The sequence below is a fragment of the Martes martes genome (genome assembly GCF_963455335.1).
Source record: "Martes martes genome assembly, chromosome: 13".
NCBI classification, from domain to species: Eukaryota; Metazoa; Chordata; class Mammalia; order Carnivora; family Mustelidae; genus Martes; species Martes martes.
In genome coordinates, this window is record NC_137901.1 from 12,762,013 (window position 1) to 12,782,321 (window position 20,309).

General features: G+C 47.7%; 1 protein-coding gene across 1 annotated transcript; it reads right to left on the reverse strand.

Moving 5' to 3' along the window:
- Positions 1-242: 242 nt before the first annotated feature.
- Positions 243-17,049, reverse strand: LOC308354525 (serpin B8-like). The gene is made up of 7 exons (XM_080822004.1): positions 16,865-17,049; positions 10,684-10,861; positions 8,857-8,994; positions 6,814-6,931; positions 4,949-5,091; positions 3,500-3,652; positions 243-1,962 (listed from the first exon to the last, which is right to left on the reverse strand). The coding sequence occupies exons 2-7, from the start codon at positions 10,849-10,851 to the stop codon at positions 1,558-1,560; spliced, it is 1,125 nt and encodes a 374-aa protein (XP_080678130.1). The 5' UTR covers positions 10,852-10,861; positions 16,865-17,049; the 3' UTR covers positions 243-1,557.
- Between the last annotated feature and the right edge of the window lie 3,260 nt (positions 17,050-20,309).

The following is a 20,309-nucleotide window of genomic DNA, read 5'->3' on the forward strand; positions in this document are numbered from 1 at the left end:
GATCCCAGTCCTGGGACTGAGCCCCACACAGGGCTCCCTGCTCAGCAGGAAGCCTGCGTCTCCTTCTCCCCCCGCCCGCCGCCGTGTTCCTTCTCTCGCTATCTCTAATAAATAAAATCTTTAAAAAAATAACAAAGAGAGCTGTAATATGAATGGTTCATGTAACTGTGAACTATGAATCCAAAACAGAGTCAGGAATAACCACTCATTTAAAAAAAAAAAAAAATAGCCAGCAGCAGTTAGCAGTAGTGTAAACGGTCATGTTTGGGCAGGGGGAGAGTGGTGGGGAGGATGTAAACCAGGACAACTTTCTGGAGACCAATTTGGAAACAGTCTCAAGATGTCCCCAACTTTTATCTTGACAGTACCATTAGGAATACTTCTTTTAAAATATTAAAAATGTGAGCAAATATTTAATATATTCATAAGAGTATACAAATTTAATTACCTAATTTATCTAGAAGTAGATCCAATAATAGAAAATATACAGAGATACACTTTGACATATCAAATTATGACATAGGTAATTATCTTGAGGAGAGTTTATGTCAAGTAAGGGTAGAAATAGCTACAGAAGTCTATGATTAACATGCTAAAATGTTTATAATGTTTATATTTGCATACACAGAATAGGATTAACTATAATTAATACTGATTTCACAGTGACAGAATTGTAGGTGACTTCAGTGTTGTCTGGTACTTTTCAATAGTTTCCAAATTGCTACAATACAAATCCTTTGTTAAGCCAAAAAAAATACTGTAGGGAAAAAAAAAATACTGTAGGGAGGGCCATGCTGGAGCCACACGTGACTGTATGTGGCTTACCTAGAGGGTCAGCTGTCCTGACAGGTGCTTCACATGAAGGTCCTGGGGCAGGGAGGGGGCGGTGCTTCAGACGAAGAGGGCATGGAGGAGACTACAGGGCATGGCTTGTTCGGAGCTCTGCCTCCTAGCGCAGGCCTGAAGGGTTACAGCAAGAAGATCGGAAGGAGTTGTCTCCACGAGGGACTGTGTGAGATGCGGGACATGCAGGACGGTCTGTGGGATCCTGACAGGGCAGAGACAGGGTGGCCGCAGGCTTTCCATCAGGGCGTTCCCCTCGGGCTGTGTGTGCAGCAGGGCTGGGCTCTGGCATCTCCACGGGAGCCTGGCAGCAGAGGGGGACAGAGCTCTGAGGTCACTGCAGGATGGGAATGAGTAGAGAGGGCGGGGATGTGGATCCTTGATGTGCTCCTCACGATGCCCACAAACGACAAGAACAGACTGAGAGGAGCAGGCCGCCCTCTCACAGGCAGGTGAGGGCAGAGCCAATGAGAAAGCGGAGCTGCCCGAACCCTCCAGAACACACACAGCCTCCTCCAGCCCAAACTGCACACACGTGATGCCTCAGTTTTCTCAGCGGCTGTGGAATCCTCGGTGAGGACATTCACACAGACTTTCCAGGTGCACACTCTTCGTTTGGGCATCCAAACCACCACACCAGTTCGGTCCCAGGAATCTGTATTAAGACAAGGTTGGCAGAAGCGAAAGGAGGGTGTTTACAGCGACTGCACCTCCCTATGGAGAGCAGAACCTGCCACAGAACAAAATGCTGCTGGTGCTGCGGTGTGTGATGAAGAAAAGGAAAGGGTGGTCTGCACAAAATCTTGGCTCGGGTCTGATGCACCGAGCGTTCCTGACCACGGCTGTGGCCCCCGCCGCCTCCGTGCCCTCCTCGTTCACCTCTACAAAGCACTTGTGCGCCACCTTGGACACAGGCACATTCTTCTTGGCTGACATTCCAGAAAAGTCTGCCTTGGCTTCCTCAAACGCATCAGTCATACCTAAACTTCGAAGAAAAGATTCCAAGTCATAACTCTCCTCCAGCTTCAATCGGGGAAGGAAAACTTGAACTTTATCCTTAGTCATCTTCTCTGGACTTGTCCAGTCTCTGAACTTCTCATACGTAAGTGCTTTTTCCACCTGAAAAAAGGAGTCGTTGAATCTTAAAATATAAACAACAGCCTGGTACCCTTCTCCCCACTCAGCTCCCCTCTCCCCCATGATATACAATAAGATGAATTCTGGTCCAAGACAATCTACAGATTCTCCCTTTATACACACACCAAAAATTTTCGCTCAAATTCTCATCTTTTTCCCTGTTTTATGGATATAAAAGGGAAATAGCTTAAAAAAAAAAAAAGCACTGAGAGAGAGGAGATTTTTTAATTAGCTGTACCAAAGTCACTTCAAATGTTTATAGTTTGGAAAGTTCTCACAACCAAGGGATCACATTCATGTGATGCACATTAATGTGAATTAGAGATTGTTTGACAAAAAAGAGACAGAGCACGGCTCAGAACTCTGATAGGCGAGAGCGGGAAAACCAGGGATTATCCAAACAGGAAGGAAGATACGGCTTCTGGGGAGGGGAGAGCGGAGCTGGAGACTTCGACAACACTGTGGCTCCCGGCATTCTTGTTCATCTTCTGCCTTCCCTGGCGTTCACTTCAAAACCTCCCAGACCCATCACTCTGTCTGTCTGGACACAGTGAAGAAAGGAAGGAAGAAGGAACTTCCACCGCCTCTCCCTCTTCTCTTCACCACCTGCAGCCCAGGTGAAAGCGCTTCTCCAGGGATGGCTGTTTGGACATTAGCTCGAATTCCCAGACTCTTCTAATTTTGACTAGCCGTGACAGATCTCACCCTTGACTTAACGCCAACAGCTTTCTGATTCCATAGAAAACCAGGGAAACTGGCCAGGTCCTGCCCTCGACATCTGTGCATCGGTGTGCTGGAGCTGGCTGTACCTCCGGCAAGAGCCGATTATTAAGCCCTCAGTCGCCTCCCTCAGCCAGACACCGTGACTGAGGCCGCGCTCCAGCCCCAGAAAGCCCGCTAACAAGCCCACTACTGGCCCTGACCTCCTTACAAATTGACTTTCTCGCACCCTGAACTTTGTTGCTTTTCTGTCGTGGGAAGAGATCACTCCCCTCCTGTCTAAGGAATACTCCTCACCTGTCCTTGACACTCTTGCCACCCAAAGTGTGTCCCTGACCAACAGCATCTGCACCACCTGGAATGTGGGCAGAAATGCAAGATGCCAGGCCCTTGCGGCCTGAGTCAGAAACTGCCTTTTAACAAGCCACCCGGCAGAGTCCTGTACACGTTACTGTCTGAGAAGCACTGCCCAGATCAATCCCTCTCCTTGTCTAGCACTTTTGTTCCACAATTACTGGGACTCGACTAGCCCCTCCTGTCAGAATAAGGCAAGTGTTCTTATAATTTCGGAAGTCTGTCCTCCTAGCTCCATCAGGATGGGTGCTCACCACCAGTTGCACTCCTGGATGCCCACTCACCAGAAACGCAAACCCATGGTCACCCCAGACATGACACGCTGCTCACCAGGACTCCTAACAACCCTCAAGGGGACATTCCTCATGCGCTAGCGGACAGACGGACAGGAAGACATGAGCTGAGCCCGAGTCTATGGACGCTCAGACGCCCGGCCAGGGCTTACCACGGCGAGCTCAGTGTCGTCATCCGGCAGAAGAACCACCAAGCTGAGCTCCTGCCCCGCGTAGGGCAGCTCCAGGACCTGCGTGTGCGCTTCAGCCACGTACCCCGTTTTAAATTTAGCTTGCTTGAACATCATCTGCACCGTCTTTTTCTCCTAACGAAAAATACGGAATTAAAATCAGATGGCTGAAAAATGAGCACGGCTCACGGAAAATGAGCTAAATCTCATCTGCACAACCCCTCGGTCCATGTGAGAGAACTGTTATTTCCGCACACTCTGCTGACAGAGGTGAAATGCTCACTGTGACATATTAGCACGGAATCCCACGTGCTCTTGTCCCAGCAGATCGACCATGACCCGGTGAGCAAGAATAAAACTGACAGACACAGACATAAAACCCCACATTATTTTTGGAAGAAGCTGTGGTTTTCTCTTCTGAGAACATGCAGTGGGGAAGCACTCCCAGGGACCTCATAATTAAAGATTATTTATCCAGGTTAAAGGGATAATTAACTAATTTCAGGTTTGGGGGCTGAAGGATGTAGTAAGAAAAGATGGGCAGGCCACAGAGACATATTTTTATTGTGAAAAGTTGCGCAGTTATATAACTCGCTTTATGGCTTTGGTTTTCTTGGAGAGAAGACCTTGACAAGATTCACAGTGTCCACTGATTCTAGAGCTTCTACCAAATGTAGGCTTTTAAATCTCTGTGCAACATGCCATCATCAGGTTGATGGAGTCAAATTTCAAGCTAACGGCTCTTGATGCCAACCATCATCATACCCAAAAGTGAAGGGACAAAACTGTTTTTAAAGTTAGGTTCTAAGTCTAGAAATCTGATGTCCGGCTTGATGACTACAGTCACTAACACTGTAGTAAATATTGGAAATTTGCTAAGAGAGCAGGTTTCAGGTGCTCTCATCACAAAAATAACATGATAACCATGTGAGGAAAATGTGTGCTAACTGGCTGGACCAAAGCTATTATTTCTATGTGAATTATATCAAATCATCATCTCATGCACATTATATACAATTTTTATTTTTAAAAAAGATCCAAAAATAAAGACAAAGTTTGCCTGAACATCTGTTAACACTTTTTTTCTTGTGTTCAGAACTGTATGGCTATAAGTTATCAGGCAATATATACACATAGTTGTCAAGACATTGCAAGAAGGTGTCTGTGTAAATACAGACAGCAACAGCACAAGACAAACATAATTCCAAGCGTTGGAAGAAATTTTCTTTCAATCCAAATAATATGGCCGAAGATACAAGGACACAAACACAGAACTGTCTTTTCTCTTCCCCTCTCCAATAAAAGATACATAGGGAGCATGAAATTCACTCATAAATATAGTATGAAAACAAATTATTTTTTCCATTCATTCATAATCTTTCCCAGCATATTACTTGACGTTAGCAGTACACCTGAAAAATATTTCCCTACCTGGTTGACTTTAAAGGGCATTCCCCTTGTGTACTTTCTGTCAAACTGCTCGTTCCACTTTCCTTTGAAATAGATGGCGTTCACGAGAACCAACTTAGTCAGTGGATCCACTGTCCCAGCACCCAGGATCTCTGAAATCTTACCTGCAAAGAATATGAGAGAGGTTTATTGCCACGTGGGGGAGAAGGGAAGGGAATAAATGCTTTTTTCCAACAACTCTCCTGACATCTGAAGCTTGACTTGGTTGCCAGCCAGACTGGAATCCTGTTTTCCCAGAGGCCTGAGGAACAGGGCGGTGGGCTGTATTGCTGTGCTCGCACGCGGTGTGGATTACCCCCGCTGGTCCCTGAACAGCAATCCCGAAGCAGGCAGGTCAACTCTCATTCTACCCTCAATTTATAGATGTAGAAATTCAGGTCAGAGCATTTGGCTGACATGTTGCCAACGTCACACAGGCGGCAAGTGGCTGAGCTGAGACAAGAGCCTGTGAGTCTTACTTCTTCTAACTGTAAGCTTCCCAACCTCGGTGCCATAATTTTTCAACCATGTGGCTACTGGCATTTTAAGCCAGATCATCCTTTGTTGTGGGGGACGTCCTGTGCGTTGTAGGATGTCCCACCAGTAGCCTTTCCCCAACTGGGACAACCACAATGTCTTCACCATTGGCAAATGTCACGTAGGGGCTGCTTCTGGTTGAGAATCATTGCTCCACGCCAACCTTCAAATCTCATTTAGGTGAGGAGAAGCTTCCGAAGGATGAAGGACTACAGACCTGTAAATGGGTGAGAGCAGCCTTTCTGAAGGCAGCAAATGCGGGAAGGAATTCAGGGGTATAAAAAAGGGGCCCAAACTGAGTTCTCCATTGAGACCGGGGGCAAGGTGACCCCCAATGTCCCTTGTGGCTCTGATATTTTGGGGCAACATGCCGGCAGTCAATCTGATGAAGAGGAAGCAAGTGATGTAGGGAGAAGCTTCTGGCTTCCCTGGGGGACCCAGTACTGCTGGATCAACTGGAGAGCGAGAGACGACTGCACATACAACGTAGGAAAACGTGAAAGGCTCTGCCCTTCCGACGGCCATTACTTTATTGGCTTTCAGTATAATCGTGGGCGTTGCTGACACGGACACATGGTGGGTGCACCCTAAAGCCTGAACGGCTGTCCTGACGCCTGCTAGGTGAGCACAGGAAGAAGTAAGTGATTTAACTCCCCCCCCACACACATATTTCTGGAAGTCTCTAGATTATATTAGGTACTTTGAGTGCTTAAAAGCATGCCCTTCTCGGTACCCCAGTCAAGCACTGGCGGAAATACTCCTGGCAAGACAGAGTGTGGTCTGGACCAGGGAGGCCGCAGGCTCCATTTCCATTCTGGAAATGCAGTTCCAGAATCTGGAGCAAAGGTCATGCTCTAAAGGCACGCGCAGCCGCAGCCACGTGACAGAGGGAGGCGAGTCCTGCAGATAAAACCAGCTGTGCTCGTGGCCGCTGGGAGATAACGGGCCCCGTCGGCCCATCTCAACCACAGCCTACATTGAAAGTCATGCTGCTCTCAGGGCTCTCATCCCCTCCCCTCGGACAGAAGATTGCCCAGCCCCAAACAGGAAGCCTTTTTGGAGATTTTCCAGCACATTCCGGAGGAAAGAGGGTCTGAGACCCTCACACTCGGTTTACGTGGCTTTTAGAAATCACCCCTCCGTGGCCTCACGAACCCGAGAAACATAAGCGAACCGCCTCGCTGGCCTGAAAATCCGGCCAACACCCACCGGCCGACGCCGCGGAAGTCGCGCCCGCAGCGATCTCGGCTGCCCGCACCCCTCCCCGCCCCCCCCAACACCCCAAGTGCGGCGCAGCGCATGCGCCTCACCTTCCGTCTTCTCGGTCACCCAGTCGTTGATGTGCCTCCTGCTCGCCTCTGTGTCTTCGGCGAACGACAGCTCCTCCAGCTCGGCCTGGTAGAACTCCTGACAGGACTCCTTAAAGGCCTGCGAACACGAGCGGGCCCTCTTCAGCCAAGTTCGCACCGGAGCGAAAACATTTCCTCTCTGAACCTGTGTGGGGTTCAAGTGCGGGGCGTCCTGCACTTGAAGACTCATTCATGTGAATGACAAAAATGTGGCGACCGCCGCCACCGGGCCGGACCCCCGTGTCAGGGGCCGGACACCGGGGGCTGAAGACGTGACGCTGGCCCTGAGGCGGCGCACGGTCCGCGGGGAGCAACAGCACAGGGACATGCAGAGCCGCACAGGCTTCGAGAACGCGGACAGCGGCGCGCATGCGCAGGACCGCCCCCTCCTCCCTGCCCAGCACTTCCGCTCCACGCCGACTTCCTGTTTGATTTTCTGAGTCTGCCCCGGGCGCTCTCTTTGACCAGTTTTAGTATCACCAACACCAGCCACGATGTCTGAGCTTTGTGAATGAGTGGGAGGCTCCCTGGTAGAACCAGATCATCCAGAAATCTTATAGGTCCCTCCAGCAGTGGAACGTGATAGGCCTGGATCCCATGGGAGGCTGTTGGGGTGGAGGGTGGATTAGTGAAAACAGTGGCCTGGGGTGAGCCTTGGAACGTGGTTTGGGGTCAAGTCAGGAAGTGCCTGTACCCAGTACAGGAAAACCCAGACAACTCACCTCACAAAAACTTGGTGTCAGATATAATGTGCCTGGCAATTGGCTCCCATCCTCCGCCCATCTCCTGTTCTCAAATATTTTAGCTTCTACAGAAGAAAGAAAATGTAGAGAAAAAGAGGAGCCAAGCAACTGAGAAAATGGGAAGGTGGCTCCTTGTGTCCCCAGTACCCCCCATGACAGTCCCCAAAGATCAGGCTGACATTCAAAAATGAACATCAATTAATCAAGATTCCTGGGATCATTAATGCCTGTCCTAGAAGACCCAGAATTATCTCCAATGATACTCAAGCCCAGAGCGAGTGACCTTCATGGGGTCGCACCCAACAGGAGCCAGGACAGGGATGTATCTGAATCTCACAGAAAAATCCTTGGAATTGCCAGCCAGGATAATAGCCGGGTTTGCCCAGATCTCTTCTTTAATCTGAGGTAGCGACACTCTGCATGGATGCAACATATTTTTTTGGCCCTCACTCGCTGCATGATGGCAGGCTTTTACTGGACCAGGGAACTTGAGAATTATATGCTTTAGTACTCAGGAAGTGCGCAGATTTAAAACCTCAGTTTTAAGGCCCAATTTTAATTTTCAAAAGACTATTCTGTCAGTAGTGTGGAAGAACCTGGCTGGACTTGGAGAGATCCATCAGGAAAAAATCAAAATAATGATGTAGGAGATCCAGTGAGAGAGTCTGGACCCAGGCAGTCGTGGTGGTGATTTAGAAGAGGGGACAAATTTAGGAGGCCTTGAGAGACCAGCTCTGCCAGAACCGCCCAATAACCAGAGGTGAGCTTGGGGACAACCAGGTAAACACACGGGACTCTGTGGTCACTGAGGCATAGGGGATCGAGCCGAAGAAGCAAGCCTGCTTGCAGGAAGATAGACATACTGAGATTGATATCTGGAAGGGATCTATCAAAAACAACTTAGAGGTGACTGGGTAGCTCAATCAGTTAAGCATCTGTCTTGGGCTCAGGTCATGATCTCAGGGTCCTGGGATCAAGCCCTGCTTTGGGCTCCCGCTTGGCAAGGAGTCTGCTTCTCCCTCTCCCTCTGACACTCCTCCCTGCTTGTGTGCTCTCTCTCTGTCTCAGATAAATAAAAACTTCTTAAAAAAAAAAACTTTAAAAAGGACATAATTCAGAGGCAATCATAAAATTCAAAATTACAATTATAAAAGTACAATTCAAAGCACATTTTTAAAGCAACAGAATTATATTTTATCTCTGTTCTTCTGCAGTTTCTTATTTGCCATTTTTTTAACATCAGTGCGTGAGGACAACTTACAGGAAGGAAATCACACGTCTTCTCTCCGAAGAGTCTGTTGGCAGTTCTGAGCAAGTACTGAGTGCCAGACTTGTTAACCTCCTTGAGAAGGGACCGGAAACCTTGGTGAATTTCTCCACCTCTGTTCAAACAAAGCGCCTGGTAACAGACAAGGACACGACTTGTAACTTTGCCATCTTGCTCCGACAGAGACTATCTCCAACAAGCCCTGCGCTGAAAATCACAAATGATCCCATCTTGAAAGGCAATGGCATTGGGTTTAACCCTCCCACAGCACCTTTCCACCTGGGCACTGTTGACATTTCCGGCCAGATACTCCATGGCAGGGCCTAGGCTGTGCCTAAGACATTTTGCAGCATTTCTGACCTCTGGCCACTAGATGTCAGTAGCACCTCTCAGACAATCAAGCTGCTCCAATCGGTGGCAAATGTCGCTCCTGGGTGTAAACCCACTTAGAAAGGCAGGTGTTTACACTGTTGGTGGGAATGCAAACTGGTGCAGCCACTTTGGAGAACAGTGTGGAGATTCCTCAGGAAATTAAAAATAGATCTTCCCTATGACCCTGCAATTGCACTGCTGGGTATTTACCCCAAAGATACAGATGTAGTGAAAAGAAGGGCCATCTGTACCCCAATGTTTATAGCAGCAATGGCCACGGTCGCCAAACTGTGGAAAGAACCAAGATGCCCTTCAACGGATGAATGGATAAGGAAGATGTGGTCCATATACACTATGGAGTATTATGCCTCCATCAGAAAGGACGAATACCCAACTTTTGTAGCAACATGGACAGGACTGGAAGAGATTATGCTGAGTGAAATAAGTCAAACAGAGAAAGTCAAGTATCATATGGTTTCACTTATTGGTGGAGCATAACAAATAATATAGAGGACAAGGGTAGATGGAGAGGAGAAGGGAGTTGAGGGAAATTGGAAGGGGAGGTGAACCATGAGAGACTATGGACTCTGAAAAACAACCTGAGGGTTTTGAAGGGGCGGGGTGGGAGGGTGGGGGAACCAGGTGGTGGGTATTAGGGAGGGCACAGATTGCATGGAGCACTGGGTGTGGTGAAAAAACAATGAATACTGTTACGCTGAAAATAAATAAAAAATTAAAAAAAAAAAAAAGAAAAAAAAAAAAAGAAAACTCAGGAGGAAGACAGAACAGAACAGGACAAAGAGGTAGCTGGAATGAATCTAGCACAACCCGGGGAACACAAGAATGAGCAGAAATCAACAGCAAATACTGAAGTAATTTCACAGAAATTCTGTAGACCAGACTGGGACTTCTACGTCAAGTCAGAGTGGAAATTAAGGTTGTTCCTCTATCTCCCAACGGCTCCAGTCCAAAGCCTCCCTCTGCCAGACACCCAGAAGAAACCACTGCCCCCCCCAACAGCTGCCATCCCCAGAGACACTTCCAAAGGGCACCCATGCACCCCTGCTATCAATGGGGAAGTCATGTGCATTGGCAATGTTCTGGGACACTCACAAGACTGTCAGAGAAGCTTAAGATAACAAAGAGGTTAAAGACTACTTCCCTAAGGTGCTTGCCACTACTTCCTTTGTAGCTCAAGTCCCACAGAACCCGTTTTAGATCAATCAGATTATACAGTTCCTCTCAATAACTCCGGAGATGGAAGTCTACATTTGTGTTGCTTTCTTCTAGTGTATAATCATACACTACAAAGAACCCATTGAACAGCAAGTTCATTCAAACGGCTACATTTCAATTTGATATTTAACGTGAGCCAAAACTTAAAATGTAACAAAGGTGAAATTTGGGGACTTCTTTTTTTCTTGTTGGACAGAATGCTAGCACACCTACCTGGGACATCTGGGCAGCGGTGTTTCCTTTGGCCCCCATGAAGACCATGGCCAGGGCTGAGGAGATGCTCAGAGGGGAGAAGAACACATTTCGGGAGCTGTCCTCTTCACCCAACATTTTCAATAAGTTGATGGCAAAACTGCCATTTGCTTCAGAGAGATCGTCCATGAGGGAAGGTCTGCATGGAAAGCACAACACGGAGGCACATCAGTCACGCCCCCTGTTACGCCATCGGGCCATTAGCACCCATCAGTAGACACAGCGTGTGGTCGGAAAAATAACTGCTCCCCCACAGACGCCCACGTAGAACCTCCCAAAACTCTGTTATCTTGCTTGGCATCAGGCACCTTGCAGATGTAAGGGACTGAATTAAGGATCTTGAAATGGGGAGATTGTCTGCAGAACCCAGGTGGGCTCAGTGTAATCACTGGGTCCTTAGAAGAGGAAGGCAGGAGGGTCAGAGTCAGAGGAGGAGACGCGACGACAGAAGCAAAGGTCAAAACGGCGCAAGGCCAAGGAATGGAGGCAGCCTCTGGGAGCCGCAAAAGGCAAGAGCCTGAATTCTTCCTCATTCCACAAGCGCCCTCTTGCTGCAAGTTCCCCTCAGTTTGGTGTTTCTAGCATAATCTAGAAACAACGTCCTACTATAAAGAAATCTTCGTAAATAAAAATGACATGTCTGTCACCGTGTCATGTGAAATCAACTGGATGGATTTCAACAAATTTTAAGGCCGGGTTTAGGATGGTCTGACCTAAAATATGGGCTACTGGGAAAACAGAAAGTTCACTTTGAATCAGGAGGACTCTAAAAAGATACACTGTTTTCCGTGGAGTGGCTGAAACAGGGCTGGCGAGCAGGCATGGGAGCCCATAAGCAGGGAAATAAAACATGAGGTTCAAATCTCAAGTCATCGGGTGGGCACTTTGAGTCAGAGGCATCAATTCCAAGGCCAGCCTGACCGATCCAGCCTTGACCTTCCCCCAACTTGAAGAGACTTAATTTTTTTTCTAAAGATTTTATTTATTTATTTGACAGAGAGAGAGCGATCACAGGTAGGCAGAGAGGCAGGCAGAGAGAGAGAGAGGCGGAAGCAGGCTCCCTGCTGAGCAGAGAGCCCAATGTGGGGCTCGACCCCAGGACCCTGAGATCATGACCTGAGCCGAAGGCAGAGGTTTAACCCACTGAGCCACCCAGGCGCTCCTTGAAGAGACTTTAGACACACTCCTTCCTGCCTCTCGATGACCTCCCTTTCCTTAGAGCATTTACTTTAGAGAACTTGTCCCTGTAATTGTTTCTCTGCTCTTTTGAGATAGAAATATTTTGAAAGCCTCTCTCCTGTTTTCAACCCAGGACAGTCTTTCTCTATCCCTCGAACCTTTTCTTATAAAAATGGAATTATCAAGGAAGACAGCGCCCTTACCTCCCAGTCTCTATGGGAGGGCAGGGGCAGAACCTCAGCGGCCCCCTTGCTCCAAGATGAGAGATATTATTGCAGCTTCTTAATGATTATAATTTCAGCAAGCTGTTTTAAGTCTTGCATTAATTGTTTATTTCTCTTCTGCCTTCTAGAACCCTGGACTACTATTCAGTAAATTCTTAAAATTCATCAACTCATCTTGGTTTCCCTGAGTCTCTTTGCTGTTCCCAGTGAAAACATTCTAGAAAATAAAATACAAATCGTCACCCGTAATCCCATGACTCTGCGAGCTACCTTTTTTTTTTTTTTGATGTTACCCTTTTCTCCCGTCTATTTGCATATATGTTTTTAACTCAAAAGTTTTAAAGCTACACAAGAAAAATAGATTCCAGTTTGGGAAAACCAGCAAATAAGGAATACCAAAAGTACTAGAATTTCTGCCTCCAATAAGAGTCATCACACATCTGTGCATTTTTATCAACCAGTGCATGGTCATGTGGTATTTCTATTTCTTCTTTCAGTTTCACAGAAGATTAGCCGTGCCTCCTAGAGCATTCTTGCATCTGTATCTCATTAGGCCTTCCTTGCGGGGGGGGGGGGGGGGGGGGGGGGGGGGGCATGTCTCCTGGATTTCTCAGGGGCAGGAGAGGAAAGAGGAACTCAGTGGGTGGGAAGCAGACAGGGAGACAACTGTTTCAACCAGAACCTCTCCAATGGCTGACTGGTTCCTTGAAAGCTTCTTCTTAAAATATTTTTTTCAAGAGAAGACATACCATGCCTCTGATTTAGGAAGAAAAAAAAATGTGATGTCAAACAAACAAACAAGTATAAAGGCTCTCCTCTAAATACAGACTCTACAACAGCTCCAAGCAGGGCAAATTCAGGTTTAAAAGAAATGATTTAAAACATCAACCACGGGGCGCCTTGGGGGCAGGGGTTACTCAGTAGGTTAAGGAGCGGACTCTTGGTTTCAGCTCACATCACCATCTCCGGGTCCTGGGATTGAGCCCCACGTGGTCATAGCAGGCTCTGTTCTGGAGTGAGTCTGCTTCTGGATTCTCTCTCCCTCTGCCCCTTCCCCTGCTTGTGCTCTCTCTCTCTCTCTCTCAAATAAACGGGTAAATCTTTAATAAATAAATAAGTGAATAATAAAGCATTAACCAAGAGAGTACAGTAGTGACAAACTTTGCCCAGCAGCATGCTATACTTGCCAGGTGGTTTCGTAGACACTGTCCTCACAGTCCTCACTCCAGAACTTTCTGCCGCAGGGCCTGAACCGTCAGGCGGCAGATGTGCAACAGCTCATGGGTCTGCAGTGGGCAAGTCCCACGAGAGAGAGCAGCGTGCGGCCTGCCTGCAGGCCACCTCCGGCCCCAAGTTTCTCTGCCTTACATTGGAGGACTTTTCGAAAAGAGCTAGGAGCCAGGGGGATGCAAACTGCACAGCACTCGGCCCACCACAAGGTGGCACCAAAGAGACCCGGAGGAGGAGAGCCGGGTAACAGGAGGTGAAGACAAACACATCTGGATTGGATCCTACCTGAGCCTAAGGTTAGGCTGCTCGGTGTGAGTGGTGTGTCTGTGTGTGTGTATGTGTGTGTGTGTGAGAGAGAGAGAGAGTGTGTGTGTGTGTGTGTGTGTGTTGTTCTGCCTGCACAGGCAAAGGAGGGTACTAGAATATCGCATCAATTCCAACTTAACATTTTAATGCTCTTAATGTCAAATGCCTACTTCTGGTTTCTTCCACGTTTCTTCTTCCTTCAATTCATTTCCACAGGGGCAGGTGCAGGTCAGTAGTACGGTGTTTCCCATCAGCGTCTGCCTCACAGCAAGGACACCCTGGCTCACGCTCACCAGGCGGGCACCTGGGGAGTGTGTCCCAAGTCACACCCATGAAGAGGCAGGATAACCCAATAACTCTCTTTCCCCCAGTCTCGTGTGCACATTAAGCTTTCAAGGGGGTTGTACCTGAAACAAAGTGAAACTTGCCCAATAAATCTAAATAGAAATGAATTTCAGGGAGCCTAGGTGGCTCAGTTGGTTAAGCCTCTGCCTTCAGCTCAGGTCATGATCCCAAAGTCCTGGGATCGAGTCCTGCATTGAGCTCTCTGCTCAGTGGAGAGTCGGCTTCTCCCTCTCCCTCTGCCTCTCCCCTGCTCATGTGCTCTCTCGCTCGCTCAATCTCAAATAAATAAAATCTTTAAAAAAATAAAAAGGACTTTCAATATAATACAAATTTCAATGTAATATGAAACAATACCTCTGGGCACCAGTACACCATTCCACTGTGTCATAAAAACACAGCAACGTGGAAAGGTTTGACTTTCCAGCCTATAAAATGAATTGGGATTAAACTAGTTTTTCTTTTACTGGTGAATGAGGTCTGGATCATTAAAGACTGTCCTAGGCTCTCACTGTAAGAGCAGCAGAGTCGGCAGCAAAAGCAAAGCCTTCTGCTTCCAAGGGAGAGACACTGCTGTCCTCCTAGGGCCCCGACCGCCTGTGGTCTCCCTGCTCCACTCCGCCTTCCTACGGACATCTCCAAAAGTGAATCTATACAAAGAACATTTATTATAGAACTTTCCTTACATGGTTTAGAGAAGAAAATGAACACTAAAGACCATAATTGCGGATGGGACGCTCCCCTCACTGCACCCCCCTACCCCGCCGGAGACACGCAAACATAAACGTGTGATTTCAAGCCAGCCCTGCACTCTGTAACCTGGTAAATTTACAAAGCGCTACAGAAGTCCCCAGACAAAGAAGCGGAATTAATTTTCCTTAGAAGCTCAGGAGATGAGGGGCGGCTGGACAGGAGTGTCTGTGAGGTGGTGAGAGGGGAGGTGAGTGCTGCAGGTGCAGGGGTGGGACTGGCAGCGGAGAGAGGGTGGCGATGCTGCAGGTCTGTGTATTGTACGGCGGAGGGTCCAGAGGGACCGCGTCTCTGTGGTTGTGTGAACAGGGCGCACCTGGAAAAGAAGTCTGAACTTGAGCTATGGTCTGGAAAGCCAGGTCTGGTGTTTAGAAAAATGCCTTCTAGGAGTGCACTGGGCTTTAGAAAACGCGGTGTCACCACAGTGCAGGAGGGAGCATGAGCACCGCAGGGTGCCCGGTGGCACTGCCAGGCCAGGTGACAGGTGACGGATCACAGGAGGGACAGGAAGCAGGAGGAGTCCGGGAGTACACTGAGGCCGATTAAAAACAAGACCCCAGACCCCAGATGGAGGTGCTTATGCTCAGCCCCAGATGCAGAGACCTAACTGAATTAGTTTTCAGCTCTCCCGGAAATGGAGTCTTAAACCAGTCAATCGGGAACAGCCTCGCCTGCCCTAGTGAGGTCACCCGCCTGGCAGACCCCTGCCATCCGCTAAAGGAAAATAACTTTGCAATACCCAACCCTCTGTTTTGCGATAACGTCCTTGTCCCCACTCCCTTCTGCTTATAAGTCTTGGATTTTTGAAGAGCTCCTCAGGGCTCCTTTCTACCTGCTAGACTGGGTGCTGCCCCATTCGAATTCCCCTGTGCTCCGATGAACTGAATTTTTAAATATGCCTCCGTTTATCTTTTAACAAACTCCTAGGTCATGGATGCTTGGGGTGGCCGTGACCCACTGGAAATTTGTATGAGGAGCCCGATGGAATGAGGAAGGTGATATATTCTATTTGAGACGTGCTGACTAGGTACAGGCCCTGCAGCCCTGCACCAGGGACAGCCCAGAGAGGTTTGTAAATCCAGGCAGGTTACTGAGTCGGGCACAAGTCCCAGAGCAAGAGATTGGGGGCCGTGAGCACCCAGACTGCAGGAGATCCTAGGCAAATGGGATGAAATTAAGAGGAGAAACTCACCTAATTTTTAAGAACTTCCGGTATTTGCAGGTAGGAAGAGGAAGAGACAAGGGCTGAAGCCCAGGGCAGCCCCAGGGCTGGAGGACAGACAGGTGGCAGGGCCAGAAAGAGGCTCAACGAGCAGGGGGAGCTGGAACTGGGGAGAATCCGGGAAGTGGGGAGTCCACTCAATTAATTACTGTGGCTGCGGGCGAGGTGGAAATAGCAGGAGAGCATTTTCTCAAACTGGGAAAACGCAGCCAATAAAGAGCAGGTGAAAGAAAGAAAAAAAGAAAAGCAAAGAATATGGAAGAAAAACAGGATAAAGGAAGGAAGGGGAAGCCTGGAGGGAGGGAGGAGGCAGAGGGAGGGGCCTCAGAGCCTCCCCTCGCGGGAGGTGGCGCTGACCCAGCACCTCCCCGGAACTTGCCCAAGGCGCCCTGGACATTCCAGGCGAGGCGGCACCCGGCGCCCCGGTCTCCCTGCTGCGCCCGGCGGCTGCTCCCACGCACCCTCCCCAAGGCTTCCGCCCAGCCGTCTCCCGCACCAGCACCCCGGGCTTGGGCGACCCGCCTCTCCCTCCTGCTGGCAGATCGCAGCACCGTGGCGTCAGCCGGCCGCGGTGTCACGCCCCCTGGAGGGACCCCCCCCCCCTCCGCCCAGGGCGTGTCTGCGCTCCCGCGCTCGCTGCCACGGCCGGCCGCGCCCACAGCCACCTTAGAGCCCCGCGCACAGCTGCCCGGCTGCTGTCCGGTCCGATCACCGCCCCCACCACCACCACCATCCTGCCCACGGCGCCTCGTCCTCTCCTGCTCCGCGCTCTGCAGCCGCCTCCTGCCCCCTCCCTCCTGCCCCGCGTCCCGCGCGCCGCCGCGCTCCCGGCGTGCGGGGGCCTCCGCCCGGGGAGCCTGGGGACCCGCGCGCTTCCCGGCCCGGGTACCTGGGAGATTCCGGCTCCGGCGGCGGCGGCGGCGGCTGCTCCTCCAGCTTGCTGCGAGCTTCCCGGCGGCTTTGATCCTGGGCGAGGCTTCCGGCCGGTGACTCAGAGCCCTCCGGATTGCTGGGCACCCAGCGCGTCCGCGGGAGCCTCCCCGGCAGTGCTCCCGCCCCGGCCTGCGGGCACGCGGCCTCGTGGGGGAGGCTGGGCCGCGACCTCCGAGGGTGTCGGCCGAGGGCCTCCCCAAAGGGGATTGGTTTGTTTTCCCGGGTTAGTCGGCGCAGTGTTCGTGTTTGGTGTGTGCACGCAAGAGCAGTTTCAACATTGGGACTTCACTTTGGAGATTAACTAAAGCAGGAGCAGAGTTTAAAGGTTCTTAAAGCCAGTGGCTTCCAAACTGTTTTGGTAGGACACCCATCAGGACAGGTTTTGAGCACGATCTCCGGTTTCAATATTCATGTTTGGCTGTGCTAATACGCTAAATACTAATATATGATAAACGTTATAAAAAATAAAAATTTCAAAGAATTAAAAAAATTATTAGAAATACATTTTGTGCGCTCAAATTATTTCAATATTTGATGAGGTCACAGTGATTGAATTAAGTGTTAATTTTAACCTTAATTTAACGCTTTGAAGTACAATAATGTAAAGACCCGCTTTTAAGCTCAATTTATTTCTAAACGTGGATTGATAGCTGTCACCAGGAAATGCTTCCCAGGAAATGGGTTGATTAAAGTAGAATAAAGTCGTCATCATTGGTTCTACTGACTAAACCTTGACACTTGATTTTCATTGACATACTAACTGTACAAAGATTTCTGGTTGAGATCTAAATATTAAAAATCTAATTATCCTCTTGAAAATCATTGGCTTTTGCAAACCCAGATTTTTCAGCGTGTACTTTCAGTATTTGAACAGTTAGAAGCCCACTAAATCTTTTCTTTTTGGAAGGTTTTGTGACGTTTACAGAATTATATTTGCAACTTTTTAAGTGACCATATTTGAGAGTTTTAACATCTTTTTCTAATAATGAGATTATACAACAATGGAAAAACATGCCCATGGATGTTCTCAAATGATCCCTTTACAATCCTTCAAAAGCGGTTGATTTCACATTCATAGATAAAACACACCTTTACCTGAAGACAATCAGTCAACAGCATTTTTTTAAAATACTTGCTAGGGGTTCTACTGGTAACAGCCACTTAGCATCACAGAAAAGGTCAGCACATTTGGAACACTAGACTTTTTGAAAATAAAATAATAATTAACTAATGTTAATTAACTACTGTTAATTGATTAACTAATGTTAATTAACTGATACCTAATCTCCCACCAATGCCCTGTGTTGTGATCACCGCCCTGGAGCCCTTACTTAGGAAGAGTAGAGTAGGCAAGGAAGAACCTGAATGAGAATAAGAAGTGAATTAAAAGGCCCAGGAAGGGGGCACCTGGGTGGCTCAGTGGGTTAAGCCTCTGCCTTCAGCTTCAGGCCCTGATCTCAGGGTCCTGGGATGGAGCCCCGCATTGGGCTCTCTGCTCAGCAGGGAGCCTACTTCCTCCTCTCTGCCTACTTGTGATCTCTCTCTGTCAAATAAATATAAAATCTTTAAAAAAAAAAAAGGCCCATTTAGTCCGAAAGCCTGTAAATGCAGTAGAGAAATCCCAGTAAGTAAATTGGTGAGCTCTGTGTGGGGAGCAGTACTCCTCTGCTCTTACATCTTTTCTAAATACTTACAAAATTAACATTTTACCACTCAGAGCATCCTAACACACTTATAATGAGTCATCTGAAACCAATCACAAAAGTTCAGTACATTTGACTAAACATATTTGATTTCCATATGTCAAAAAAGGTACCCCAAAATTAAAAGATGAATGACAAAATAAGAAAACATTTGAAATTTTTAAACCTCACTTAAATAGCTCAAGAGAAAAGTTGAGTTAAAAACAGACCCCAGTGGAGACAGGAGCAAAGGACATTAGCAAATTTGCAACAAAGAAAAGAAAGAAAAGCAATGGCTATGGTACACCTGAAACCTATGTAGCAGTGTGTCAACTATGCTCACATTAAAAAATTAACCATTAAAAAAGGAAATAAAAGGGGCACCTGGGTGGCTCAGTGGGTTAAGCCTCTGCCTTCGGCTCAGGTCATGATCTCAGGGTCCTGGGATCAAGCCCCGCGTCAGGTGCTCTGATCAGCAGGAAGCCTGCTTCCCCCTCTCTCTCTGCAGGCCTGTCTGCCTACTTGTGATCCCTGTCAAATAAATAAAATCTTAAAACAAACAAACAAACAAAACTATCGGGCTGGTAAGGTCAGATGGGCATGACTTCTTATTCTCCATAAACAATGCTGTAAATTGGGTGCCAATTACTTCCACAATCGTGTTTAAAGAAAAAAAAAAATGAAATGAAACGAAAAAAGAAAAGAAGCATGGGTGGAATAAGAAAGAAAAAGAAGAAATTGCTGTGAAAATATTTATACTTTCTGAATCAAAATTGCATTTCAAGGAATTTCACTGAAAGTAAAACGCACAAACATGGATTAAAATATTATGCGGAATGATGACCCCTTCATCCTTCTTTTCGTGTGCACAGAGAAAATCAGCAAATGCCCAACAACACAACAGATCAGATTCTATCACATCCATGATAGGATATTAATGTAAATATTAGGAGAACAAAACAGTGTTGTCACAGGGAGCATGAGTTATTAAGTGTAAATTGGGAATAAAGTTACATATGAGCGTAATCTTGGATAGATTAGAACAAATAAATTCCATACGTGACGAGTTTTTGAGTGACAGGTAATTTTTATGTTATTTATGTTTTTTCGGAGGGCTTTGAAAACTTTTCCTTTCATGATATTAATGTGCATACATTTAGCTGAAAAATCAAATAATGCTCGAGGAGATATTTGAAAAGACAAGAGGTTCCTAACCACTCCTCCCACCTCCCCAGAAGCAGTCACTCTTTCTCCTCATACCTGCCTCCAGATTTGCAAATAATATGGTTATATTTCCATTTTTGACCTAACAATTTGAGACATTATCTTTTGCCTTCCTAATTTAGGGGCTGAGGATTGGGTCTTCTTACACCACTCACACGATCTCACTTGCCCTAAGTGTTAACTTGATTACAACTAAATAGTATTTATTGCTGAGTTAAGGAGTATACTACGAATGTATTAGTCTTTCCTGATAATAGCTTTTTTCTTTATGTTCCTACTGCCTTCTTCCGGTTTCTTCAGTTTGCTGTGTACTGATGGCAAATGTGTCCCCAAATACTGCGCCAATCAGGCAAACTTAGCAATATACTTCTGCGTGCGCTCTTCCATATGAGAAACTCATCAATCCCGTTTTTCTTCTCCTAGTCTGCCACCCTGCTGGTAAGGGCAAGGTTCTTTAAAGTTGTGGGATTTTCCCTCCCACAGGGTAATTTCACA